This window comes from Lactuca virosa, chromosome 4, assembly GCF_052849685.1.
Source record: "Lactuca virosa cultivar CGN04683 chromosome 4, Lactuca_virosa_CGN04683_v6, whole genome shotgun sequence".
NCBI lineage: Eukaryota > Viridiplantae > Streptophyta > Magnoliopsida > Asterales > Asteraceae > Lactuca > Lactuca virosa.
Window position 1 is genome coordinate 52958462 of NC_136429.1, and position 22934 is coordinate 52981395.

General features: G+C 36.8%; 2 protein-coding genes across 2 annotated transcripts; one reads left to right on the plus strand and one right to left on the minus strand.

Moving 5' to 3' along the window:
- Nucleotides 1-4250: 4250 nt before the first annotated feature.
- On the minus strand, nucleotides 4251-5586 carry LOC145109746 (uncharacterized). The gene is made up of 3 exons (XM_079046914.1): nucleotides 5351-5586; nucleotides 4662-4774; nucleotides 4251-4562 (listed from the first exon to the last, which is right to left on the minus strand). Exons 1-3 carry the CDS (start codon nucleotides 5478-5480, stop codon nucleotides 4482-4484), a joined length of 324 nt encoding a protein of 107 aa, XP_078903040.1. The 5' UTR covers nucleotides 5481-5586; the 3' UTR covers nucleotides 4251-4481.
- A 9284-nt stretch (nucleotides 5587-14870) lies between these two features.
- Nucleotides 14871-17216, plus strand: LOC145104179 (Transducin/WD40 repeat-like superfamily protein). The gene is made up of 3 exons (XM_079041462.1): nucleotides 14871-15617; nucleotides 15735-16029; nucleotides 16992-17216. Exons 1-3 carry the CDS (start codon nucleotides 14964-14966, stop codon nucleotides 17060-17062), a joined length of 1020 nt encoding a protein of 339 aa, XP_078897588.1. The 5' UTR covers nucleotides 14871-14963; the 3' UTR covers nucleotides 17063-17216.
- Nucleotides 17217-22934: the final 5718 nt, after the last annotated feature.

The following is a 22934-nucleotide window of genomic DNA, read 5'->3' on the forward strand; positions in this document are numbered from 1 at the left end:
CATTAGAAATCGAGCAATGTAGACTGAATGTAAAAAAAAAATTAGGGTTTGTACCTTTTTTGCGATGGAGACGTCCAGTGGCCAGAAACGTTTATCATCTTATTTCTCAATTGCAATAGTTAGAAGTTTGATTCAGGCTCCAAATATGACAATCGTTAGGTAACTCTTATCATCTGTTTTCTTGAATTGTTATTTTGGTTCAAGCAAGTTTTGTACTTTTTTCTCCATTAGATTTTGATTCAGTATACCTGGAACTCGAATGACTGGATAGATTTCTGATTCATTTTCCATTGTGTTTGTTTTATAAAGTCCTTAATATGTTGGAGCTTTGGAAAACAAAACGAAACTAACCTTTTGATGCCACAAAAAACCAAGGTTAGAAATTTGTTATTCATTTGATTGTTAATAAATTGAGAGGATAAAAATCTATTAATTTTTTTATTCATGTCTTCCGATCATGGTTTGGTTAATTATTTATATGTTGATAATAAATTCTGCTAGAATTTTACTGTTTTATTATGATAAAATTTTAGTATTTATATGTTGATAATGCATTCTAATAGAATTGTACTGTTGCATTCTAATAGAATTTTACTGTTGCATTATAATAGAATTTTACTATTTATATGTTGGAAGAATTTTTAGTTGATAAGTTAGCATTCTAATATAATTTTACTGTTGCATTCTATGTATTATGTCAGAATGTATTCTATGTATTATGTCTTATTCTATGTATTCTACCAGAATATATAAAGTGGTAGTTAATTGAAAATAACACGTTTTTAACCATTATTAGTTTTTGTTGTATTTATGATAGGAATGGCTGTAAGAAGGCGTTGAAGACCTAATATGAATCACTTTGAAGAATGAATAAAGTTTGATCATACTCACAATTTAAGAATGTTGTTATTTTTTAAGAATTTTATTCATTTTTGTTGATATTCTTTTAGAATATGTGTAATTATATTAAAATGTATAAGACTTTTAGTCTGTAAGAATATGTATGAATTTGTATTTAAGTTCGGATGTATAAGAATATATTAGAATGTTGTTATTTTTCAACCTCGGATTCAAGAATGTTGTTATTCTTCAATAATATTCTAATAGAATGAAATTCTGAAAGAACATCATTCTAACAAAAAAATATTCTGACAGAATATTGTTAGGTGCTATTTGTGCACCTTTTTGCACACCTTTTAGTCCCATTTCATGCATCTATTTAGCACAATTGTTCTTCCTTTTTCTTGCATTTCATCATATTCATGTTAGTCTCTAGAACAACCTTATTTGCACACTTTTATGTCTTTTTCAGGTAAACCGGAGGTTGGAACGCGCTTTGGGAAGTGCCGGGAAGCATTGGTGAAGATTTCGGGATGATCGGGCGAAGAACGAAAAAGTTGGAAAAATCAAGTTTGGAATTGGAGTTAGAGAGGTACACGGGGCGTGTTTGACCAAAATGGGAGCTGTTGACCATGCTGAACACAGGGCGTGTCAGTTTAGTGCAAATCAACACGAGGCGTGTTGGCTGTTGAACACGACCCGTGTCAGTTTAGCCTATTTTAACACGGGCCGTGTTCGACCCAAAAACCAACTTTTGGCAGTTTTTCCTATCTTTCATATTACGGGTTGAGGGCCATTTTTAGAAAACACACAACATACCAGAGCACTTTTGGAGAGGAGAATTCAAGGGTTTTAGCAAGGGTTTGTCCGTTAATCATTTAGAAACATTAATTCTCGTTTTTGTAAGTTGTAATTACACTTAATTTCATCTTTTAGACTTGTGATCTTGTTCTAGCCATGTGTGGCTAGAACCCTAACTTCTCCAATTTCATGTTTTGGATTTTTGGTTGTGAATCAAATCATATGACCTGATGTTTGTGTTTAATTTCTATCTAGTGAAACTGATTTTATGTCAATCGAATGTTTGATTTTAATAATGATTCTTATTGGCCATTTGAATTAGGGTTAGGTCATTCAAGTTATTCATTTTGCAAAATCCGTAATTGTTTTGTGAATTGAACTAAGTAACAAGCATTAAATTGATTTCTTATGAATGAATTTAGTGTAAATCTTTTCACACATTCTTACGCTCCCGAGCTTGTGAGGGGTATTGGGTGTTGTTGAGAACATTCACAATAAGCTTAATGCAATCTTTTAATCTAATTCTAAGAGCTTGTTTAGATTAGGTTAGCAAGGTTAGGATTAATCAAAGAGCTTGTTTTGATTGATTAATGTGGTGAATGGAAAGTGTTAGAGCTTGTTAACACTCTCAAGTACCAACTTAGATAGAAAGAAACAAATGTCTTGTCATCTTTGATTCACATTGCTGGATTGTCATACATGAAGTTGGAGTCCTTACAAAAATCTGAACTTAATTCTTTCGTTTAGTTGCTTACTCATGTTTTAAAGTTGTCTGTTTAATCATTGCATTCAAAACCCCCCTCTTAATCTTTTGTGAACAAATACCTTACGCAAAACATGTATAGACTGATTGTCCCGTGTCTCTGTGGATCGACCATGTTTGCCTTGTACTACCTTTTAGTGCAATATAGTGGGATTCTTTTGGAGTATATCGTAACCCCTTTATTTGTTGGGTCTGACACGCCCTAACAAATATAATCGGTTATGTATACAAATTATGTTAGAATTAAAATTGAATTAATTAAAAAAATTCATATTTTTAAAATTAGGGGAATTAATCATCCCTAAAAATCCGAAAATTTCCTTTTATAAATGTAGTTAATTGTCCAAAATACCCTTTTGCTAAAATTTGTGTGATTATATGGTACATGTTATCCCATTGTAATAGCATACACCCTCAAATCATGTTCATTGATTAATTCCATCCGTTGGTCCAGATCTGTGCATTCTGGCACACAATAGTTAGTAAAAACAAAATAACATAAGCATATATATATATATATATATATATATATATATATATATATAATCCACACTATAATGTTCTTTTTATGAAATTTGGTTAAGTGTAAACTTTTGTCCAATAGGTAAGGTTGTTTCACTTTCTTAAGGAAATGAATAATCCGATATAAGTAGATATACAAAGTCAAAAGACTCAAAACCACATCTAACATGTATCAAACCATGTGTTGTATTCTTCATGCATAAGGTGTGATGTACACGTAAACACCCCACCACAACATGCTCACCGTAAGGTGTGATGTACACGTAAACACTCCACCACAAGATGCACACCGCTTCATGGCTCATAATGCCTAAGTGGAGTGGTGGAGCTGTCCTTCACGGCCAACAACACCCATTTAATGCATTTTTCATTTTTTCTTTATTTCTAAAATAAACTTTATAAAAAACAAACTATATTTTCTATTTCACATCCCATCCAACTTTTTCGTTAAAATCTCTTTTAAACCTACCAATTTCTTACAAATGGATCCAAACCTGACCATCCCACCATTAAACAATAATCTTTTCACAACTTCAACAACCCCAAGATTCGATAACCCTTACGCGTTGAACAACGCATCGCTACCTTTCTATCACTACCATCAGAATCTCGTTCTTTCATCCCAACTTAGTTTTACCAAATTACTCAATTCACCCAAACAATTTCATCTCCAAATACAACTTTCCCAAACTCCACCTCGTATTCACTATTTCCACCTAAACATAACTCAAACAATCAGGATGAGGTAAGATCTCTAAAAATAACGACAAACAAAATTGGAATGCAAGGGAGATAGAGGTAATGTGCCGTGCTTGGGTCAACGTTAGCGTGCGGGTGCTTTTTGTGAGCACATTTTGGCCAAATTCTAAAACTTAATAGGGCGGAATACTGGAGTGTCAATCAAATATCATCAAAGTTTCTTGACTTGAAACAAAAGATTTGTAAGCTCAACAATTTTTACAACTTAGTGGTGCAAAAAATGGTGTCAACCACATGGACGTTTTGCAAATGGCGCTAGTTGAAGTGGACAAGGACTCTACCAATTTTGGTAGAAAGAGGAGGCTCCAAAAGGTTAAAAGACATCTTAGTCCAATTATCACACACAAATTTTACAGATTTTTGTTTGTCATTAAGGCACTTTAGAAGTTCAACTAGTTTTGACCCACTTAATTTCCTTTCTCTAACATGAGTGGTCAATTTGAAACAACTCTACCAAAGAAAACAAACTAACCAAAAAGTTAAGTTTAAGGAAGAAGTGACTATCAAAATTCTGATTGCAAGTAGCATCATGCTTCATGAACTTTCTAGAAAATCAAACACAAGGTTTATGAACAGTCTAAATGTGAGGGATTTTAGTCATATCCAGGTCTGTTGTATTCAAAAGAGTGAGCATGTTACAAAAGAATATGTATCTAAGAATATGGGCATTTTCATCAGTACACAAAATCTAGGTAGAAAGGATAACCATTTAGAACAAGTACACCTCACTTGAAGTTGATTATATACAATACATGCATGTAATTATAAGAATGAAACAGGCGATGTGAAAAGTTGACTAGCGTGATTTCTTCAGTCGTTTTGGTGGCCTCATTGTTTCTTTCCTTGAATCTGCTGCAACTTTTATATCTGGATATGGCTGCAAAAAACACAAAGTTTCATACAATATTCAGAAACAATAATTATGTAAAAAGATTTTGTACACATAAAGGGATGTGATTGTGTTCATTAATCATACCTCTTCACATTTTCTTTGAAGTTCTAAAAGCTCTTGGCAATATGCAAGACACTCTGCATGGTAAACAGCTGCCAAGTCTTTTATCAATGCTTTCCTTTTGATGATACCAATTGCTACAAAATGAGAAAGGGTTATGATTTAGACTGTAGACACTAAGGCAAGAAAGAAGGTTATGACTTATGCATAGTAGCCACTTTTCATATCTTTAACGAGTTAATTTGACAAATTCATATCAGATGGCTGACAAATAAACCACAAGCTCAACTGCTCAAGAACAGCAAGATTAAACCAAGTTTATCCTTCTATAAAAAATTGTATAGCACCCTTTAGCAATCACAACAAACTGCTTACAATTGTCAGCTTCAAATCTTTTTACAAGAATATCCGGTATCCCTATGTTTTTTTGGGAATATTGGTAATTGTCCTGAAAACCCTAGCAAAAGTGTTTAGTAACTAGCAAGAACTCACGATCGAGAAGTTAATTAATACATCAATCATCAATCATACGGAGAACAGTCTAACACGCAGCCGGCAGTATATACAAGATTAACATCAAATTGCAAATGGAAAACCCTTTAAGAATGAGAAACACTGAGGAAAGGTTATAACTACAAATCAATATAGATAATGTAATAGTGCCAACAATGGTAGAATGATGAAAGAAGAAGATTATGAGAAAGACGGCTTACTGCGGCAGGGATCGAAACGACAAGGAGGAGGGTCGTCCGATGGTGCAGACGGTGGGCTAGAAGGCGATTCTGTGGATGCTGGCGGCGGCGGAGGAGGAGGAGAGGAAGGTTCGTTCTGTAACTCACTCATCTGGTTTAACAACGAGGACCGGCCAATGATGCCTCCTCCGTGTCTGGCCCAATTTCTCCGGTGAAACTGACCTTCCGTTCTGTGTTTTCTGGCCTTTATCTCTCCGTCTTGCACTTTCTGTTTTCTTACCTTTAGAGTAAAATACAGTTTTGGTCCCTGTGGTTTGAACAAATCATCAATTTTGGTACTAGTATTGGGATTTAATGACAAGTGATCCTTATTTCAGTGTTTGGTATCACCCTTGGTCCTTACGCCTTAAACAGTTAATATAGATCTGTGAAATGATGCAAATATCCCCTCTTTATATTTTTTTTATTTGCCTTCATATAAAATCAGCAAAAAAAAAAAACTGATGACACCAACTCAGATCTGTTGATCTACTTCATTTTTAGCTCAGATCTCTAGATTTGAAAGTTTTTGTTTAGTTAATCATCTCTCAAGTTTCAAAACACCAACTCAGACCCGTTTTAATCATATTTTCGGGGAAAGAAGAAGTTCTCAGGAGCTCTTCTTCGTCTTTGTTCATATCTTGGTGTTTTATCCAAGCAATTTGAGAGTTGAAGAACTTTTTTCGTAATTATCTACTTTACTTTCAGTTTATGCTATCAAGAAACCACCATCAGTTTGCAAAATCTTATGTACAACTTCATATAAGTTGTTTTGGTGCTTTCTTTAGAAGTTTAGAGAAGAGACACGGAATTTTTTCCAGATCTGTTCTTGCTCGCATCTTGAGAAGGAAAGAAAGTTTAGGGGAAGAAAACCCTTTCAGATTCGTTTTTGTTTATGTTTTGGTGTCTTTCCAGAAAGTTGAACAGAAAAGAAATTTTTATGAATTTTTATCCCATTTCAATCCATATATTATCAGAAAATCGTTTTTAGTAAAGATTTTCTGTGAGCATCTTCACTCCCACTGCAACAAGTATTTGTACATACAGCCATATGGCTTGTACATTTCATAAAAACCTTCAAAAAGAAAAAGAAGGGAGGAGATGTCTTGATGGGTCTTAACCCACTTTCAGTCCATGTATTTTTCTGAAAATCTCATTTAGTTTACGATTTTCAAGATTCACTCAAGTTGTCTAAAAACTTGAAGTAAAAATAAATGAACTCTTTTATGTTCTTAAACTTCCAAAACTCCCATTTGAGAATTTCGTATATTTTTCACCCTCCATTTATTTATTTTTAACCCATCTTAAAGTTACCTTTATATTTTAGTTACCATTTCAGTAAATGGTTTTCAAAAAAAAAAAGAAGGAAAGAAAAAAAAAGAGACAGAAAGTGAGAAAGTGAGTTCTACACAAAGAAGTGATAACATGTATACAAAAGCAACTGCACACGCAAACAGAGAAAATTTTACAGCTCATATTTACAGTAAATTGTACAAAATATTACAACAATGAGTTGTCATCTCTAACCCTACAAACGACAACAAAACGGGGGGGGGGGGGGGGGGGTAAAGGTGCACAGTGCACCAGACAAATGACAGGGTTGTCTATACAAAAACAAAGTTGGACCCCACCTGGTCCAATCCCTTATGTACAGAAAAAACAAAAGAGTCGGGATCCACCGGGTCAACACATCTTCCGGGCAGTCAAAGCCTTCCCCGATCTCCACCAAACCTCGTCGGATCACCTGCAGCCGACAAAGGCAGCTCTAACTTTAGTGACCATCGTCACCACCAGACAACCTGCAACCAAATCACCACCAATCGCCAATCACCATCGCGAGGCAGTCCTAGTAACAGACGTCATCCACAGTACCAACATCTAGCAACGCATCATTGATAGAATCAGTTGCCTGCCACAACCCATCCATCGTTTGCTACCCCAAGGGACAACCTGATATCGCTGAACAACTTCAAGCGACGACCCAGCAAGTCGCCGCCGTTCCCCCAGCACACGGAACCCAAAAACAATCAATCGCCGGCCTGCTGTGTTCGAGTAGTCGCCACCTATCGGATCTAAGACATCACCAAAATATCACCGGAACCACCCATCAACCAAACTAGCCCCAGCGCCCGTCGCTGCCGGACTCACAACTCCATTCACCTCGACGACCCCCAGCAACCATCGCTTCACAGCAGTGTCGGCACCAGCAGCGGTCACCGGTCATCTTTAACGCCTCCAGCAGCAACCGCTTTCCTCAACCCCGTTACCGGTGGTACTGACTGATCTGTTGGACTTGCTTCAAACATAACCACCGACTGGAGCCATATCATTTCCGATCGCCACCCGCTAAAAGCTTCTCTCCCATCACCGCCAAATCACATCCAGCCGGCGACTCAACTGATTAGCGCCGATGGCTAGATCGCCGTCGTTTCCTTTCTTCTTTGTAGCATTCTTGGAACAGATCGTGAGAGTAAGGGGGAAAAGCGGCTGTAAGATAAAAGTCAAACACACTTTTGATACCTATGGACGTTCAAACGCACGTACACAGCGAAAAAGGGATTTGGGCCTCCAACTCCATAAACCCTAACAGGCTGCATATGGGCTTTCATTTCTTTTTGGGCTCATCCTATATCAAATGGATCCGCATATATATATATATATATATATATATATATATATATATATATATATATATATATATATATATATATAAATATAATTGTGAATTTGGGCTGATTATTAGCTGGCTCCAACAATAATAGTAATTTTGGGCTTTAACAAATCCGGACCCCATAAATTGATATTTAATGGGCCAATTTTACAAAGCCAAAATCAGTCATTTAACATTCGCGCACCGCAAGCCACGCTCAACAGAATGCACTCTCAGAATACGTGTTGTGGCCCAAATCACTCGATATTTTCAAAAAAAAAAAAAGGAGAGGGGAAGAGTAGTACATTACTACTACTACTCGTGAAGCATTCCGAAATAGCCATCAGTAACTGCGCTACGCGGCTATCAGCAGTCGTGTTGACCAATCCCGGGAAGTCTTGCTAATCTGATCTCACCATTCATGTTAACCGATCCCCGCTAGTCTTACTACCCAACTCTCAGTAGCCGCACAGCTCGACCTTCAGCAGCGACATGACCTAGCTCAGCAGCTGCAAAGCCCAACCATCAACAGCTACTTTGTCTGACTCCCAGCAGTTGCGCTGCTTAGCCCTCGGCAGCCGTGCTATCCGCTTTTTGTGAGCACTTGTGTCGCCTAGCTCTTTCCAGCAGCTATGTATCTCAGCTTCCAGCAGTTGTACATCCATATTTCCCTTTTCTTCGCCCCCTCTAAGAAAAAAAAAGGGGGAGGGGGGGAGTAGGGTCGGTACGACACCATGCATAAGTGACTCCGAAGGGGCAGAGTTAAAGTACATGAAGGACTGATGTTATGCATGACAGTGCACTCCCGAGGTGATATTAATATTCCGAGTCGGAAGCTCAGCCCCGCTGTTCAATCCTCGGTAGTCTCGTTGCCCAGCTTTCAGCGGTCGTGCTGCTCATCTATCGCTAGCAGGTCGGTGCTTAGTTCTTAGCGACCCTGATGACCAGCTCTCGACGGCGGTCTCGCTACGCACCACTTGACGATAGCTACACTATCCAGCTCTAAGTAGCACCCCCGCATAGCCCTCGACAAACAGTCAAGACAGCGAGGCATCGGTTATTAGTACGACTAGCGATGCAACAAAGCATCAGGTACCATTCCGCTTTAACCCAGACTTGTCACACGGGCTAGACACATAAATTGTAGAGCGCCAAGCTCCGCATGCGAGGTTCAATACCCTCGCCTCGAGTCGCCTGGCTTCTCAGCCCGACTCCATTATAGCGGCAAGCTCCGCATGCGAGGTTCAGTACCCTCGCCTCGAGTCGCCTGGCTTCTCAGCCCGACTTCATTATAGCGGCACGCTCCGCATGCGAGGTTCAGTACCCTCGCCTCGAGTCGCCTGGCTTCTCAGCCCGACTCCATTATAGCGGCAAGCTCCGCATGCGAGGTTCAGTACCCTCGCCTCGAGTCGCCTGGCTTCTCAGCCCGACTCCATTATAGCGGCACGCTCCGCATGCGAGGTTCAGTACCCTCGCCTCGAGTCGCCTGGCTTCTCAGCCCGACTCCATTATAGCGGCAAGCTCCGCATGCGACGTTCAGTACCCTCGCCTCGAGTCGCCTGGCTTCTCAGCCCGACTCCATTATAGCGGCACGCTCCGCATGCGAGGTTCAGTACCTTCGCCTCAAGTCGCCTGGCTTCTCAGCCCGACTCCATTATAGCGGCAAGCTCCGCATGCGAGGTTCAGTACCCTCGCCTCGAGTCGCCTGGCTTCTCAGCCCGACTCCATTGTAGCGGCACGCTCCGCATGCGAGGTTCAGTACCCTCGCCTCGAGCCGCCTGGCTTCTCAGCCCGACTCCATTACAGCAACTTGCTCCGACCATTCCACGCGACGCTCTTCCGCGTGATTTACCTACGATCGCTGGCAGCCAAGCCCAATACATTACGCGTGTTGCTCTCCCGCGTAACATCTCCATGATCATTGGCTGCTAAGCCCAAGCTACTCTCCTAAGTCGCGCAACATAAGTCGTGCACCATAAGTCGCGCATCACAAGCTTATTCCACACCATGATCTTGGTGCTTCCTCTCTCACAGTCATCATGGTTCTCTTGTGCTCGGACGATCGATGAAGTGTTATCTACATTACACCATGCTATAGTGAGGATACTCTCCAGCAAGAAAGTCATCCCGACAGCGGCCCTGCTACCTACAACCCCACAGCATCTCTGTTTCCTGGCTCTCGGAAACGGTCTTGCTGCGTAACCCGACCTGTAGCCTAACCGCGTACCCCACAGCATCTCTGTTTCCTGGCTCTCGGAAACGGTCTTGCTGCGTAACCCGACCTGTAGCCTAGCCGCGTACCCCACAACATCTCTGTTTCCTGGCTCTTGGGAATGGTCTCGCTGCACAACCTTACCTGTAGCCTCACCGCGTACCCCACAACACCTCTGTTTCCTGGCTCTCGGGAACGGTCTTGCTATGCAACCCCAACCTATAGCCTCACTGCCTATCCCTCAACAATTCTATTGTCTGGCTATCGGCAATAGTCTCACTGCGTGACCCTCGCTAGCAACCTAGTCGTCCAGCTCTCGGAATCTATTCCTCGCCTCCTCTAAGAAAGGGGGGGAGTAGGGTTGGTACGCCGCAATCCAGCTAGGTGTAGCCCGAGCAAGAAAGATCCTCAAGATGGTTATTAATGCAGACTATGTAGATGGTTACTGGTGACATCCCATCTCGCATGGCTACCACAACAATCACGTCGGATAATAGTCTCAGGGACTGAATGGCAAGCTTACGCTTCTTAGCTACCCCGGTCCGACATTCCACCGACATCAGTGTCGCGTAACACTCTTTAGCAACCTCGGTCCGCATGATCGCAGCAACAGTTACGTTGCATCTCACCGACCGGCTCGCACTCCTCTCAATGAAGGAGTATCAAGTCAGCTCAAGCAGTACTTGGCTCATCGCATAACCCCACGGCTCTCGTGGGCGAGGTTCGGTCATTTCTCTTTATTATTTAATGCTTTGGTGCTTTATCTAGTCCGATCCGATTGTCAGCAACCCAATCGCATCAGACTAGGGGGACTTGATGACACACAGTTTATATGACTTAGTCCATTCCGATGTCATTTGCCGCGTACCAATAACACCAGACTCGGGGGACTTGATGATATATGGTCCATTGGCATGGCCTAGACTGCTCTAGCGCGCCAGCCTGGCCTGGCGCGCTCCTACCAGCCCTGCCTAGCATTCCCTTGCTAGCCTTGCTGGGGACTCCCTTGCTAGCCTTGCTGGGGACTCCCTTGCCAGCCATGCTGGGGACTCCCTTGTCAGCCCTGCTGGGGACTCTCCTGCCGGCCCGGCCAGCCTTACCTGGTGCGTGCCCGCCAGCCTCGCCCGACGCCTCCGGGCGGGGCTCGCCCAGCTCCTTGCTAGCTGGGCCTGAATTGGGCTGGCCCAAGGCTTGACCTAATTGTCCCCTATATAATGAACAGTACCTCCTCCATGGAGAGGGACTCTTTCCCGAGATCCTTCCCCTGGGCTCAGCCGCCCTATACTCCGGCCGGGTGGCTCAACCGCCACCTGCCGCCGTCAGCCACCATACACCACCACTAGCACCAAGATGGTTCCCTCCAGCTATGGAGAACCATCTCAGATCTTTCAGCTGATCTAACTTGACCGTCGGAGTCCGCTCCCGGGGCACAGTCCCTGGGACGGCTCTAACAACTTTGCACTGTGATGTCAGATCTCCGCCGCAGCAGAAGACCAGGAGACTCGCCGGAGATCGATGTCGCATCAAAAAAAAAAATTATATATATATATATATATTGTTTATTGACTATATGTACCATGATTAAGGATGTTGATGATATTCCCTTAAGTACAATATGCTAAATAAATAAACATTCAAATAACTAAGGTGACTTCAATATCGTTTCACTTGACTCTATCTGACATCGGATCCAATAATAATGTTACTTATTTTCATGAAATTCTATGAGAATCCATCTACGTTTTAACTTGTTAGGTCAAAAGAAAATATCTAAACAAATCTAAGATACAACTAGATCAAACGACATGGGATAACTAATTTTTTTTGTACACACTTTTATTGTTTTTAAAAATAACCAAACATATAAAAATTAATAATCTTTGTACTCTATAATTAGATATTATATCGATATATTTTTTCATGCAAAACAAAAATATTTGAACATTTATAGTTTGATAATTATAGTTTTTGTTAAATTGTTACTGTTGTAACATAATATTTGTATGAAAAATAAATTGATCTAGATGTGTAATTATTAAAATTACAAAATTAATAAATTCCATGTGTTTTTAGATAATAAACAAAAAAATTAAAAATTAATAAAAAAAATATGATTATCAAATTGTGAACTAAAAAGTTATAAGAAGATATGAATTATATAAAATATTCTAAAAATACCATTGAACTAAAAGAGATAATGAAAAAGAGTTATGGTATTTTAAAAACAAATTAAAGTTTGTTATTTTTGAAGATATTTTTTTAGTTTAATAATTTTTTTTAAATATTTTCGATAGTTCGGTTTTCTATTAGGTTTTTTAAGAGAAATCTCCGAAAAAGTCCCAAAATTTTATCTCAATTTACGGTTTAGTCCCAAATTAATTTTTGTTAATAAAAAGGAACACAATACCGACTAATGTAAAAGTCCCAAAATTTTAACCTAATTTACGGTTTAGTCCAAAATTAATTTTTGTTAACAAAAAAGAACAAAATTTTAACCCAATTTACGGTTTCAAACCCTCAACCTCCTACACATAAGCAAGAAGGCTTTTGATGCTTTAGTTGCTGAACAAATTTCTATAATCCATAAACATTAACCTTAAAAACATTAAAAAGAAAGAGCAAATGGACTCGAACTCTGGTACGCACTCTACCAAAATGTGCTTCTAGCTATATAATCTATTAGTTTTTGAACATTATTATTATTATTATTATTATTATTATTTGTATAAAAATTATTTATTTTTATTTTTATTATTATTTTTAAACGAAAATAAATATAAATACGTATTTGAATACATTGTAAAAATACATTTTAATAAAAATACAATTTTAAATACGTTGTAAAAATATATTTTAAAAAATATGATTTTAAATACGTTTTTTTGAATACATAAATATGTTTTTATATGTAAAAATAAAATTTTAAATATGTTTCTTATGTATAAATATGTATTATACGTATAAATAAGTATTTAAAATGTATTTATATACACATTTATTTAATAATATTGATAAAAACGAATTTAAAAAAGAATTTCTTTTTTGCGTTTTTAATAATAATAATAATAATAATAATAATGTAAATGAATTTCATCAGTTTTTTACTATATATAAAAGAAATCAGAAATAGAATGACAAGACTGGTTGTAGCGTGGTGGTTAAATCCATGTGTTTAGTTTTTGCATGAAGTAATATCTAGCTTGATGGTTAAAGGCATGACTGTTTGTATTTGAAGTCACAAGTTCAATCCTTGTTACTTTTTAATCCGCATTTGTTTTTCAATAAAACATAAGAAGCTGACATGACATGCATTGTCTCCTGCCATGTCAGCATTTTTCGCCATGTTAGTATTTACTTGTTGAGTAGGTAAAAAAGGGTCAAATTGATTATGTTAGCCATGTTAGTATTTACTTGTTGAGTAGGTAAAAAAGGGTCAAATTGATTATGTTAGCCGGTATTCTGTACATTTTTGTTAACAAAATTAATTTGGGACTAAACCATAAACTGGTCCAAAACTTTGAAACTTTTTCAAAAATTTCTCATTTTTGAAACATAATAGTGAAATTGAGGCAACAAAGCAGAGGTTTTGTCTAACATTAACCCAAAAGGAATTAACTATAGATTTAGGGGGTGTTTGTTTTATCTTTTGAACCATCTTTTAGCCATTATCTTTTCCAAAAAGTTAAAAATGAGGTAAAAGATGTTTCGCAAAGGTAAAAGATCTTTTAAAACCAACTTTTCACAAAGAAGGAAAAGGAGCATTTGGAAAAGTCACGTATCTGTGACTTTTTGGAACTTTTGAAGGCCTTGACACTTAAATTACTCATATACCCCCAACTACCACTACCCTAATCAATACGTTCTTCTCTTCTCGTTCTTTTCTTTTCTTCTCGTTCTTGTCCGCTCATCCTCCAAAGCCGTCGACAATCCTCCTCCAAGCCGACGATCTTCTCTGCCGGCGTCTCCTTTCTCCCTCTCCGACCAGGTAAGTGCAAACTCCGATTTTGGTTTTGTTTGTCTTGATTTTCGATTTTCATTAGCAAAGAAGCGTTTAATAGAGCACAACAAGAATCCTACAATCCCATACGAGGTGATACTAGTAGTGAAGTTTACGAAGAAGGTCCAAGTACACATCGCACGAGTGATGATGATTTATATATGATAGCGATACGAGATATTATTGCACAAGATATAAACACATTGCGAAGACGAATGTAATATTATCTATGATATTTTTTATGAATTATTTATAATTTGTATGAACATTTTTTAATGGTATAATAAAAAAAATTAGGAATATTTAAAAGAAATCTATATTTTATATTTTCTAATAAAATGTTTACAAAATTATAATATGTGTTTAAAAAAAATTGTTAAGTAGAAAATAGTATAGATAAATTAGTAAATAATTATAAATATATAAGCATGTCATTTTTAGTCATTTTACATGTAAAAGTTAAACCAAACACCTTTTAAAAACAACTTTTGACTTTTGCTTCTCAAAAGCTAATCCAAACACATTTTTAAAAACATCTTTCGTAAAAAAGTCATTTTACAAAAATGATTTTTGAAGGTAAAAAGATATCCCAAACACCCCCTTAATAAATATTGTGAAAATAGGGCTCGTCCTAAAACCCTAAAAGATACAGACGTTTTCTTCTCAAAGGGTTTTAGGTCTCTAAGAGGTTCGTCGCTCTGTGGAGATTTGAAAGAGACGATCAAAATCTGCAGATATGAGTCTGGTAGCAGGATCATACGAGCGATTCATCTGGGGTTTCAAGCTCAAAACCCTAAAACACTCCACCGAAACCCTAACCTTGTCCCCAATTTTCTCTTTTCCATCACATCTTTCACCAATTAAGTCCGTCGCCGTCGCCGGCTCCGTCGCTGTATCAGGTGGCTCCGATGACACCATCAAAATATACGACCTATCAACTTCATCGGAGGTTGGTTCACTTAACGATCCAACCGCCACCGTCACATCGCTCGCCCTCTATACCCCTCCGTCCCTGTCCTCTTTTCCTCGTAACCTGTTCTCCGCGTATGACGACGGTAACATCTCGTTCTACGACGCCGACCCCTTCGTTCACCTAAAGACGATGAAGATACATAAAAAGGGTGTTAACGATTTGTCTGTTCATCCGTCGGGGAAGTTGGCGTTGACAGTGGGGAGAGATTCGTGTTTAGCTATGGTGAATTTGGTTAGAGGAAGGAGGAGTTTCTGTTGTAGCTTGGGGAAAGAAGCTTCCATGGTGAAATTTGATTGTAGTGGTGATAAGTTCTTCATGGTAATGGATGAGAAAATCTCTGTGCACGAAGCAGAGGATGCAAAACTGATTCTTGAATTGGAATCCAAGAAAAAAGTTCTTTGCATCGCACCTGGCATGGTTAGTTTGCTGTTTATTCTTTACTTATGTATAGTTGTATACTGTATACTATAATCTGTTCTGATATACAGTATAGAGTTTGCTTTATAATCTGAAATAAGTATGAAATTGTGACAGAATGGACTTGTATATGGTGGTGGAGAGGACAGGAATCTTACAGCATGGGATACAGTTAGTGGGAAGGTTGCATATTGCATTGAGGATGCACATTCATCTCGTTTAAAAGGAATTGTAGTGCTTTCAAAGATTGATGGAGCATCTGATGATGAACTGTTTTTGGTGGCATCTGCATCTTCAGATGGAATTATTCGTGTTTGGGATGTTCGTATGGCTAATAAGAATAAGTCAATTCCATTAGCTGAAGTTAATACCAAGTCTAGGCTCACTTGTCTTGCTGGATCATCTGTTAAATGTGAGTTTTTACACTATTACCCTCTTTCAGTTTTTCCTATATGCCTATCATATCATGTACTAAGGAGTTGTTTCTTTTTGATATAATGGTATCAATTTTAACATGTGACGAGTTGGGAGGAAAAAAAGGGCAAATGGTAAAGGGTTGGTGTCTTAACCCATTAAGCCATGTCTTTTTGGCTTAACTTGTTAAGTCATTTTGTCTAGATTAAGTGAAAAAGAAACAACCATCAACCTTGTATAGTTGCCAGGATTAAGTGCTTACACTGAGCTTATTAAGTCAAACAAAAACATCCCCTTACTCGGCATCACTTATAACCAGAGTGGTAAAATGGTCATTCACTCACATATAGATTGTTTATTCGGTCCAAAAGAGAAACATATTTTTTGTCTATACAACACATACTCAGTAAGGGCTTTTGCTTTTTCTTTTTTCCTTTCAAGTACTGTATGGATAAAGTAGCTGAATGGATAATGATGTCTATAGTTTCTACATAAAGGTTGTTCTCGCTTTTGAACAGTTTGTCTTAATGAGAATAAATTACTGTTTTACCCCCTAATTAGAAGTGGTGTTAAAAAATTTAATGTTTTATATGTGATTTTGAGAAAGAAAGATTGTTTTATTTAAGATGCATCATAAGAATAATTTATCTATGTAAAAGTGTAAAATTATGTCTTATATGTATTATAAAAAGAACATTTAAACTACTTAAATGTGAAAACCAAAACGTTCTCGAGACTTTTTAAACATGTTGCAAATTTTATTGGATGAATGTTGGAATCTCAGTATATTTCATCAAAAAATTTAGGCGTGTTGAATCTAGAATTATATCTTTTTAGTATAGGTATGTCACATACTTAGTAGCAACTGATTGTTTAATTAGGAAAAAACATTATAAAATAAAATTGTAACAACATCAAATTTATTAGTTTTTAACGAGTGGTGGATGTTTTCATTTTCAGCAATCAAGAGGCCTCTTGCTGATTCGAGTAATTCAAGTAAAGAAGAGGACGAACCAACTGAAGATTTGTAGTATTCTTGTAATTTATGGATTGTATTTTTAATGCTCTCATTTTCATTTTTGATCGAATATTTTGACATCATACAACGTGAACAATGTGATTTTTATTTAGATTGTGCCTGACACATATAAACTAGTTTATTTTTGGAGTGGTGAGACCACTAAAGATATTTTATAACCTAGGTTTTTAAAAAGGTATTTTAGATAGTTTATTGATAGTTAACGAGTCTTTCTAAATATATTTTATGTATTCTTATCTATCACCAAGTTTTTTAAATATTTTATATTATATTTTTCATTTAACTTATCAGTTATTAAACACTATTGTTTTATCAGACAAAAACTGTTTTTTTTTTTTTAACTAAAATTAAACTTTTCAGCTAGTCTAGCTGGTATAACAAACAAAATATTATTCGTGCAAATGGTTTATGTGAGTAAAATTAAAAAAATAATAATAATAAAAAAATAGGAGTATGAATATACACTATAGGGTAAAGTACTATTATTCGCTTACTAGGAGTGTGGTAACTTGTAAGTACTCCCATAGTATACCCATGTGCTCGTCGTAAGCTTTTGTGGGTGCAGACACAGAATCTTTACCTCTTCACTCTTCACGCTAGTGAAAATCACAATTCATTTTACTTGCTGACAGCTGAGTGGGTTGTAAACTCGGTATTCTAACTCATCTGATCTACCGAGTTAACTCATGAAAATATATATTAAATTGGTTTATTTATAAACAAGAATAAATTTGTATGTATTGTTTTGTAATCTAATCAGGGTCGGTCCGTTGATTTTGGAGGATCTGTACGAAAAATAAAAATGGACACTCATATAATTTTTATATATATAAGAAAAATAAATTTAAAAGGGTGAATAGTCTTGTGGGAAAACTAAAAAAAATAAATTAAATTTATTAGAAAGGAAAAAAATGCCAATTCATAAAGTTAAGGGCGAATATATAATTTTTAGAAACTGAATTGTAAAAACACTTGAGAGGAAGGATAAAATTTGAAGCGTGGAATATAAATTAGGGACTCAAAATGTAACTTAGGAAAATGTGATCAAATATTCTTGCGACAAAAAAAATTATAGCAAACATAAAGGTAAACTGCTGTATACGGAGATCGAACCGGTGGGTTTGCAAAGTAAGAACCAGCGTAGACCAAGTGAACCAGACATATTTGTAATTTTTCTTGTATAATATTATATATATTTATTATTAAATAGATAAATTGGCTAAAATTCAGGTCTTATTATTTTTATTTTTATTTTTGTGAATAATATGCAGCGCACCCCGCACTCCTTCAGGGCTGAGCCTGATATAGTGATATGTATCATTATGATTATCATTATCATTATTATGTATGATTATGATTATGATTATCATTACTATTATTATTATTATTATTATTATTAACCTTTATGGTCTTTGCTTTTAGCTTTTTTTCTTCTGAATATACAGATTGTTGTATATTTGTGAATGATATTAAAAATATAAAATCACACCATCAAAAGTGTAACTGAATCACTGATAACTACAATAGCGTGTTCATTTAACATTTGTACCATACAAAGTAAGAATATTATGTACATATGTTAATGATTAATGATTGTACTGACTATGTAGAACTATTTATTTAACTTTGAACTAATCATATAATCAAAATCAAGATACCTTATCCATGCATCATAAGCTAAACTAGTTGGTTATTGTTACATAAACTCGTAATACTAAGTTTAGCCATAAAACATAAGATCCCAACATTCTATCAGAGCATTTTGGAGTCCTTTTATAACTAATTACTATTTGATTATCTAAGAATTTATAGTCCAACAGACAACGGTATCAAGTTTTGACAATAAATCTTAACAAAGTAGACCGGTTTTTTAAACTATGAACCAATTTTTTATATAATTAGTTTATAAAATTAGGTCACCAAATGTTTTTCACCGGATTTTTAACCGGTTAGGAAAAAATAAAATTTTATCCGATTAAAAACATATATTTATCTGATTATATTACTATTTTAAATCCAAATATAAGAAAGAATCTTTTTAATTGGAGTTGCTTTGAATTAAAAAAAAACAAACAGTTTTTTATAGGTTTATCCAAACACATTTTTTTTAATTAACGATTAATTGAATTAAAAACTAGTTGTACCGATTATCCAAAACATATGAAAAATCTTATCAAAACATGTTAGGTTTAAACAGAAAGCTAATATCCAAGAATCAAAATGGACTTGTTAAAAAACGATTTTGGTTAAAATTGAATTATGTGAGCCTCTAGTTGACAATATGATGCCCTAACCCAAGTGGTTGAGGGTTCAAGTTTTGCCCTAACCCGAATTAACTAGATATTGCTTATGTCATATTTACAAAAAAAAAAAAAAATTCATCTTGTTAACCACCTTAACACAACTGAAGTTTGTAACATCCGAATCTTGAGGTATATTTTATTTATTAAAGTTTGGATTTTTTGAAGTTGTCACGACATGGTGAAGGATCACCACGACGTGGCAATGCATTTTTTTGTCACAAACTTCTTTTGACCCGTCACGACGTCGCAGATATAGGCCACGACGTGGCCGTCGTTGATGACTTAAACCCTAATTTTCCAGGTTTTGCACCATATTTATAGGAATGAGGAGGTTAGGGTTTGTTCATCCTCAGCCTCCACCACCCTCCTTAGCTCTGAAGAAACCCTAATTCGTTTCCCTCCATTGTTGAAGCTTACCTTGGTGCTTTTGGAAGATTTTGAAGGAATAAGAAAGAAGGAGTGGGCCAAGAATCAGCAAGCAAGTTCTCATTTCTCTTCCTAGCACGTTTCTAGACATTTGTAAGTATCCAAGACTCCATCTTTATGTTGTTAGGTTGCTAGATCTTTAGTTTTGCCCCATTTTCTTCTTATTCATGTTAGTCAGGATGGTGAGATCCCATAAAGGTTGCAACTTTATGAATCGTTAGGGGCATTTGGAGTAGTTGGTGGCTTGGATCTGAAGTATGGTTGGGTTTTGATCCATGCATGAGATTTTTGGTCATAATCCTCATTTTGACCTAATATGAGTTCAAGACATGCATTGGACATGCATGTCCATAAAGCACCGAATTTTAAGTTAGTTTTAGTGTTCGAAATTCTTCGGAAACTGATGGACTAAGGACTTTGGAGATTAAGTGCTTAATAGTTAATTCTATAATATATTTTACCCTTTTTGGACCTAGGGTATGAAATCTTGATCTCTTGGAGAGTCTTAAGGGATAATGTTGGAAACTTTATCCATCTAGACCATAGAAAGGACCAGATATGAGCTTTGAAGCTCTTAGAATCGGAGAAAATGGCTTAACCCATTTCGTTGTTTAGAAGCTAGTGTCCACGACGTGACCCTAAGCAGCCACGGTGTGGCGACTGGGGAATCAACATCTGTTTTGTCGCTTGTGGGCCACGACGTGGTCAAGGTTGGCCACGGCGTGGCAAGTCGACTGGAGTCAACTTTGACTGTTGACTTTTGACTTGAGTTGACTTTTGGTCAAACTCCTGGCTTTGGAAGGTGGGCTAAGGGTTTACTTGTGTGGATATATAGGTGGTGTATAACATCGGTATTTTCGGTAGTGAGAGCAGTAGCAGTTGATTATCGTCTGAAAGGTGAATCTTCTCACTGAACTCTAGGGTCAAATTCACCATGGGATGCTAGTTGTCCTTGTGATACTTGCATGGAAGACCCTGGGGTGGCCCGTGGAATTTGTATGAAAGACCATGGGGGTAGCCCATGACACTTGTGTACAGGACCTTGGGGTAGCCAAGGCACTGCAAGGAAGACCATGGGGGTAGCCCATGATAATGGTACGAAAGACCACAGGGGTAGCCTATGACACTTGTATGCAAGATCATGGGGTTAGCCCATGGCAGTGTTTGTATAATATGTGGTATTTTGGGGAAACTCACTAAGCTTCGTGTTTACGGTTTTAGGGTTAAATAGTTTTAGGTACTTCCAGTTCGAAAGGGAAGGCCCCGACATGATTACACATCATCCCCCTAAATGATTCCGCTTTGATGATTATTTTTACTCTGATGATTTTGAGACATCGTATTATGATTGATTTGAGACAGTTGATGTGTGGATTTGATGATTTTAAAATGAAAATTTTGATCACTATTTTTGGGATGTTATGAGTTGGTATCAGAGCCTTGGTTTAAGGGATTCAGGTGTGACATCCCCAAATTTACGACGATTTTAAAATTTTTATTTATGCTTATTTTAAAAACAAAGTATTTCTTTTATTGTGGAATTGGTCCCAAAAATATCCTTGACATGATATAATATCAAATCAAGGCATTTCAGAAGAAATGATTTTCATTGATTTATTAAAACTCGGGATGTCATAATTGATACAAGAAACATAAGCATAAACTAAGACTTACAACATCTTAATAGAGTCTATAGTTCCTCAAATCTCTCATCGGATCCAGACATCTTCATTAGTGTACCTTATTACTGTTTCTTGTGATGCAAAGATATTGAGTGGAGCAGGTTGGGAAACTTGGCGAGTACATATGGTTTTCAACCCACACTAGTATAATTAATGTGTTTAATTATCAAACATTTAACCAGATTATACATCCACATCTTCTTATTTATTCTTCTCTAAGGGTTTATCCTAAGGGTCGTCGTAGTCATCGTTGCTGACAATATTGTTATAGGGATTTCTCTGCAATACATGTCAGTAGGTTTCCTATTCATAAGGATCTATCCTAAGCATCATCTTAATCATCATTACTGATAGTACTGTTACAAGGATTTGTTAGGGTGCAAAGTCACGCTTGGATGTATTTGTGCTTACCCTCTTGTATTGTGTAATGAGTTGTCATTCCTATAAATAGGAAGTGAGTGACACTCATTTATGTAATGATCATTGTGGAGTGTTAGAGAGAGAAATTGTACAAGACTCACTTTGTATGTTCTTTCTAGATATAATGAGAGCTAAACCCAGATTTATTTACTCTACGTGTTCATGATTTGTATGATGATTCACTAGATCTTTCATATTCCGCATTTGTCATCATAATCAACACCACTACAATTGGTATCAGAGCGGGTGTTCTTGATTTGATCAAGAATTGATCCATGATGGCATTCTAGATTTGGTGATTTTTTATTTGATCTTTGATCGTCGTGTTTTAGAGAGTTTGGATTCTAGAAATCGAATCCATCATTCATTCTACTCATAATTCGATTTTCTTCACTAGAATTCAAGTGATTTTTGCTTTCTCTTTCTAGAAAACCCATTTCAAATAACTTTCTCTCTCTACAAAAACTCAAGATCTTATTGATTGATCAAAGATGGTGTTCTTGGATTATGTTTCTTGGGTTGTAATCATTGAAGGTGTGAAATACAAAGTCAACGAAAAATCAATTTTATGGGTTATTGTTAAGCGGGTTGATTTCATGGAGTACTATGGTTTCTTATGGAGGTTTGAAGGATGATCATGGAAGATTGATTTTCCAACCACTTTCAAAGATTGAATGCTTGGTTCAAATTTCCATGCTCATATTATCTTCTAGTGAAAATCGAAAGGAAGGAGAAGAAAGAGATTTGTTTAAAAAGAGATACATTTCTCTTGTTGAAAACCCAAGTGATCTTCATGCTCTTAATTTTGTTGAAGATGTTCTTGATGTTCTTGAAGTTCATGATAAGAAGATTCAAGTTGATTCTCATGAAGATGCAAAAGTTTTTTTTGCTCAATTGGAGTTCAAACCGATGATCTTTTGTGTTCTTGTGATTCGTTTGAAGGAATGATTCGTTATCGAAAGCCGGTAATCCAAGAAATTCACAAATATCTAACTCCAAAAGATTTGATTCAAACTTGTAAAGTTGAAGTTGT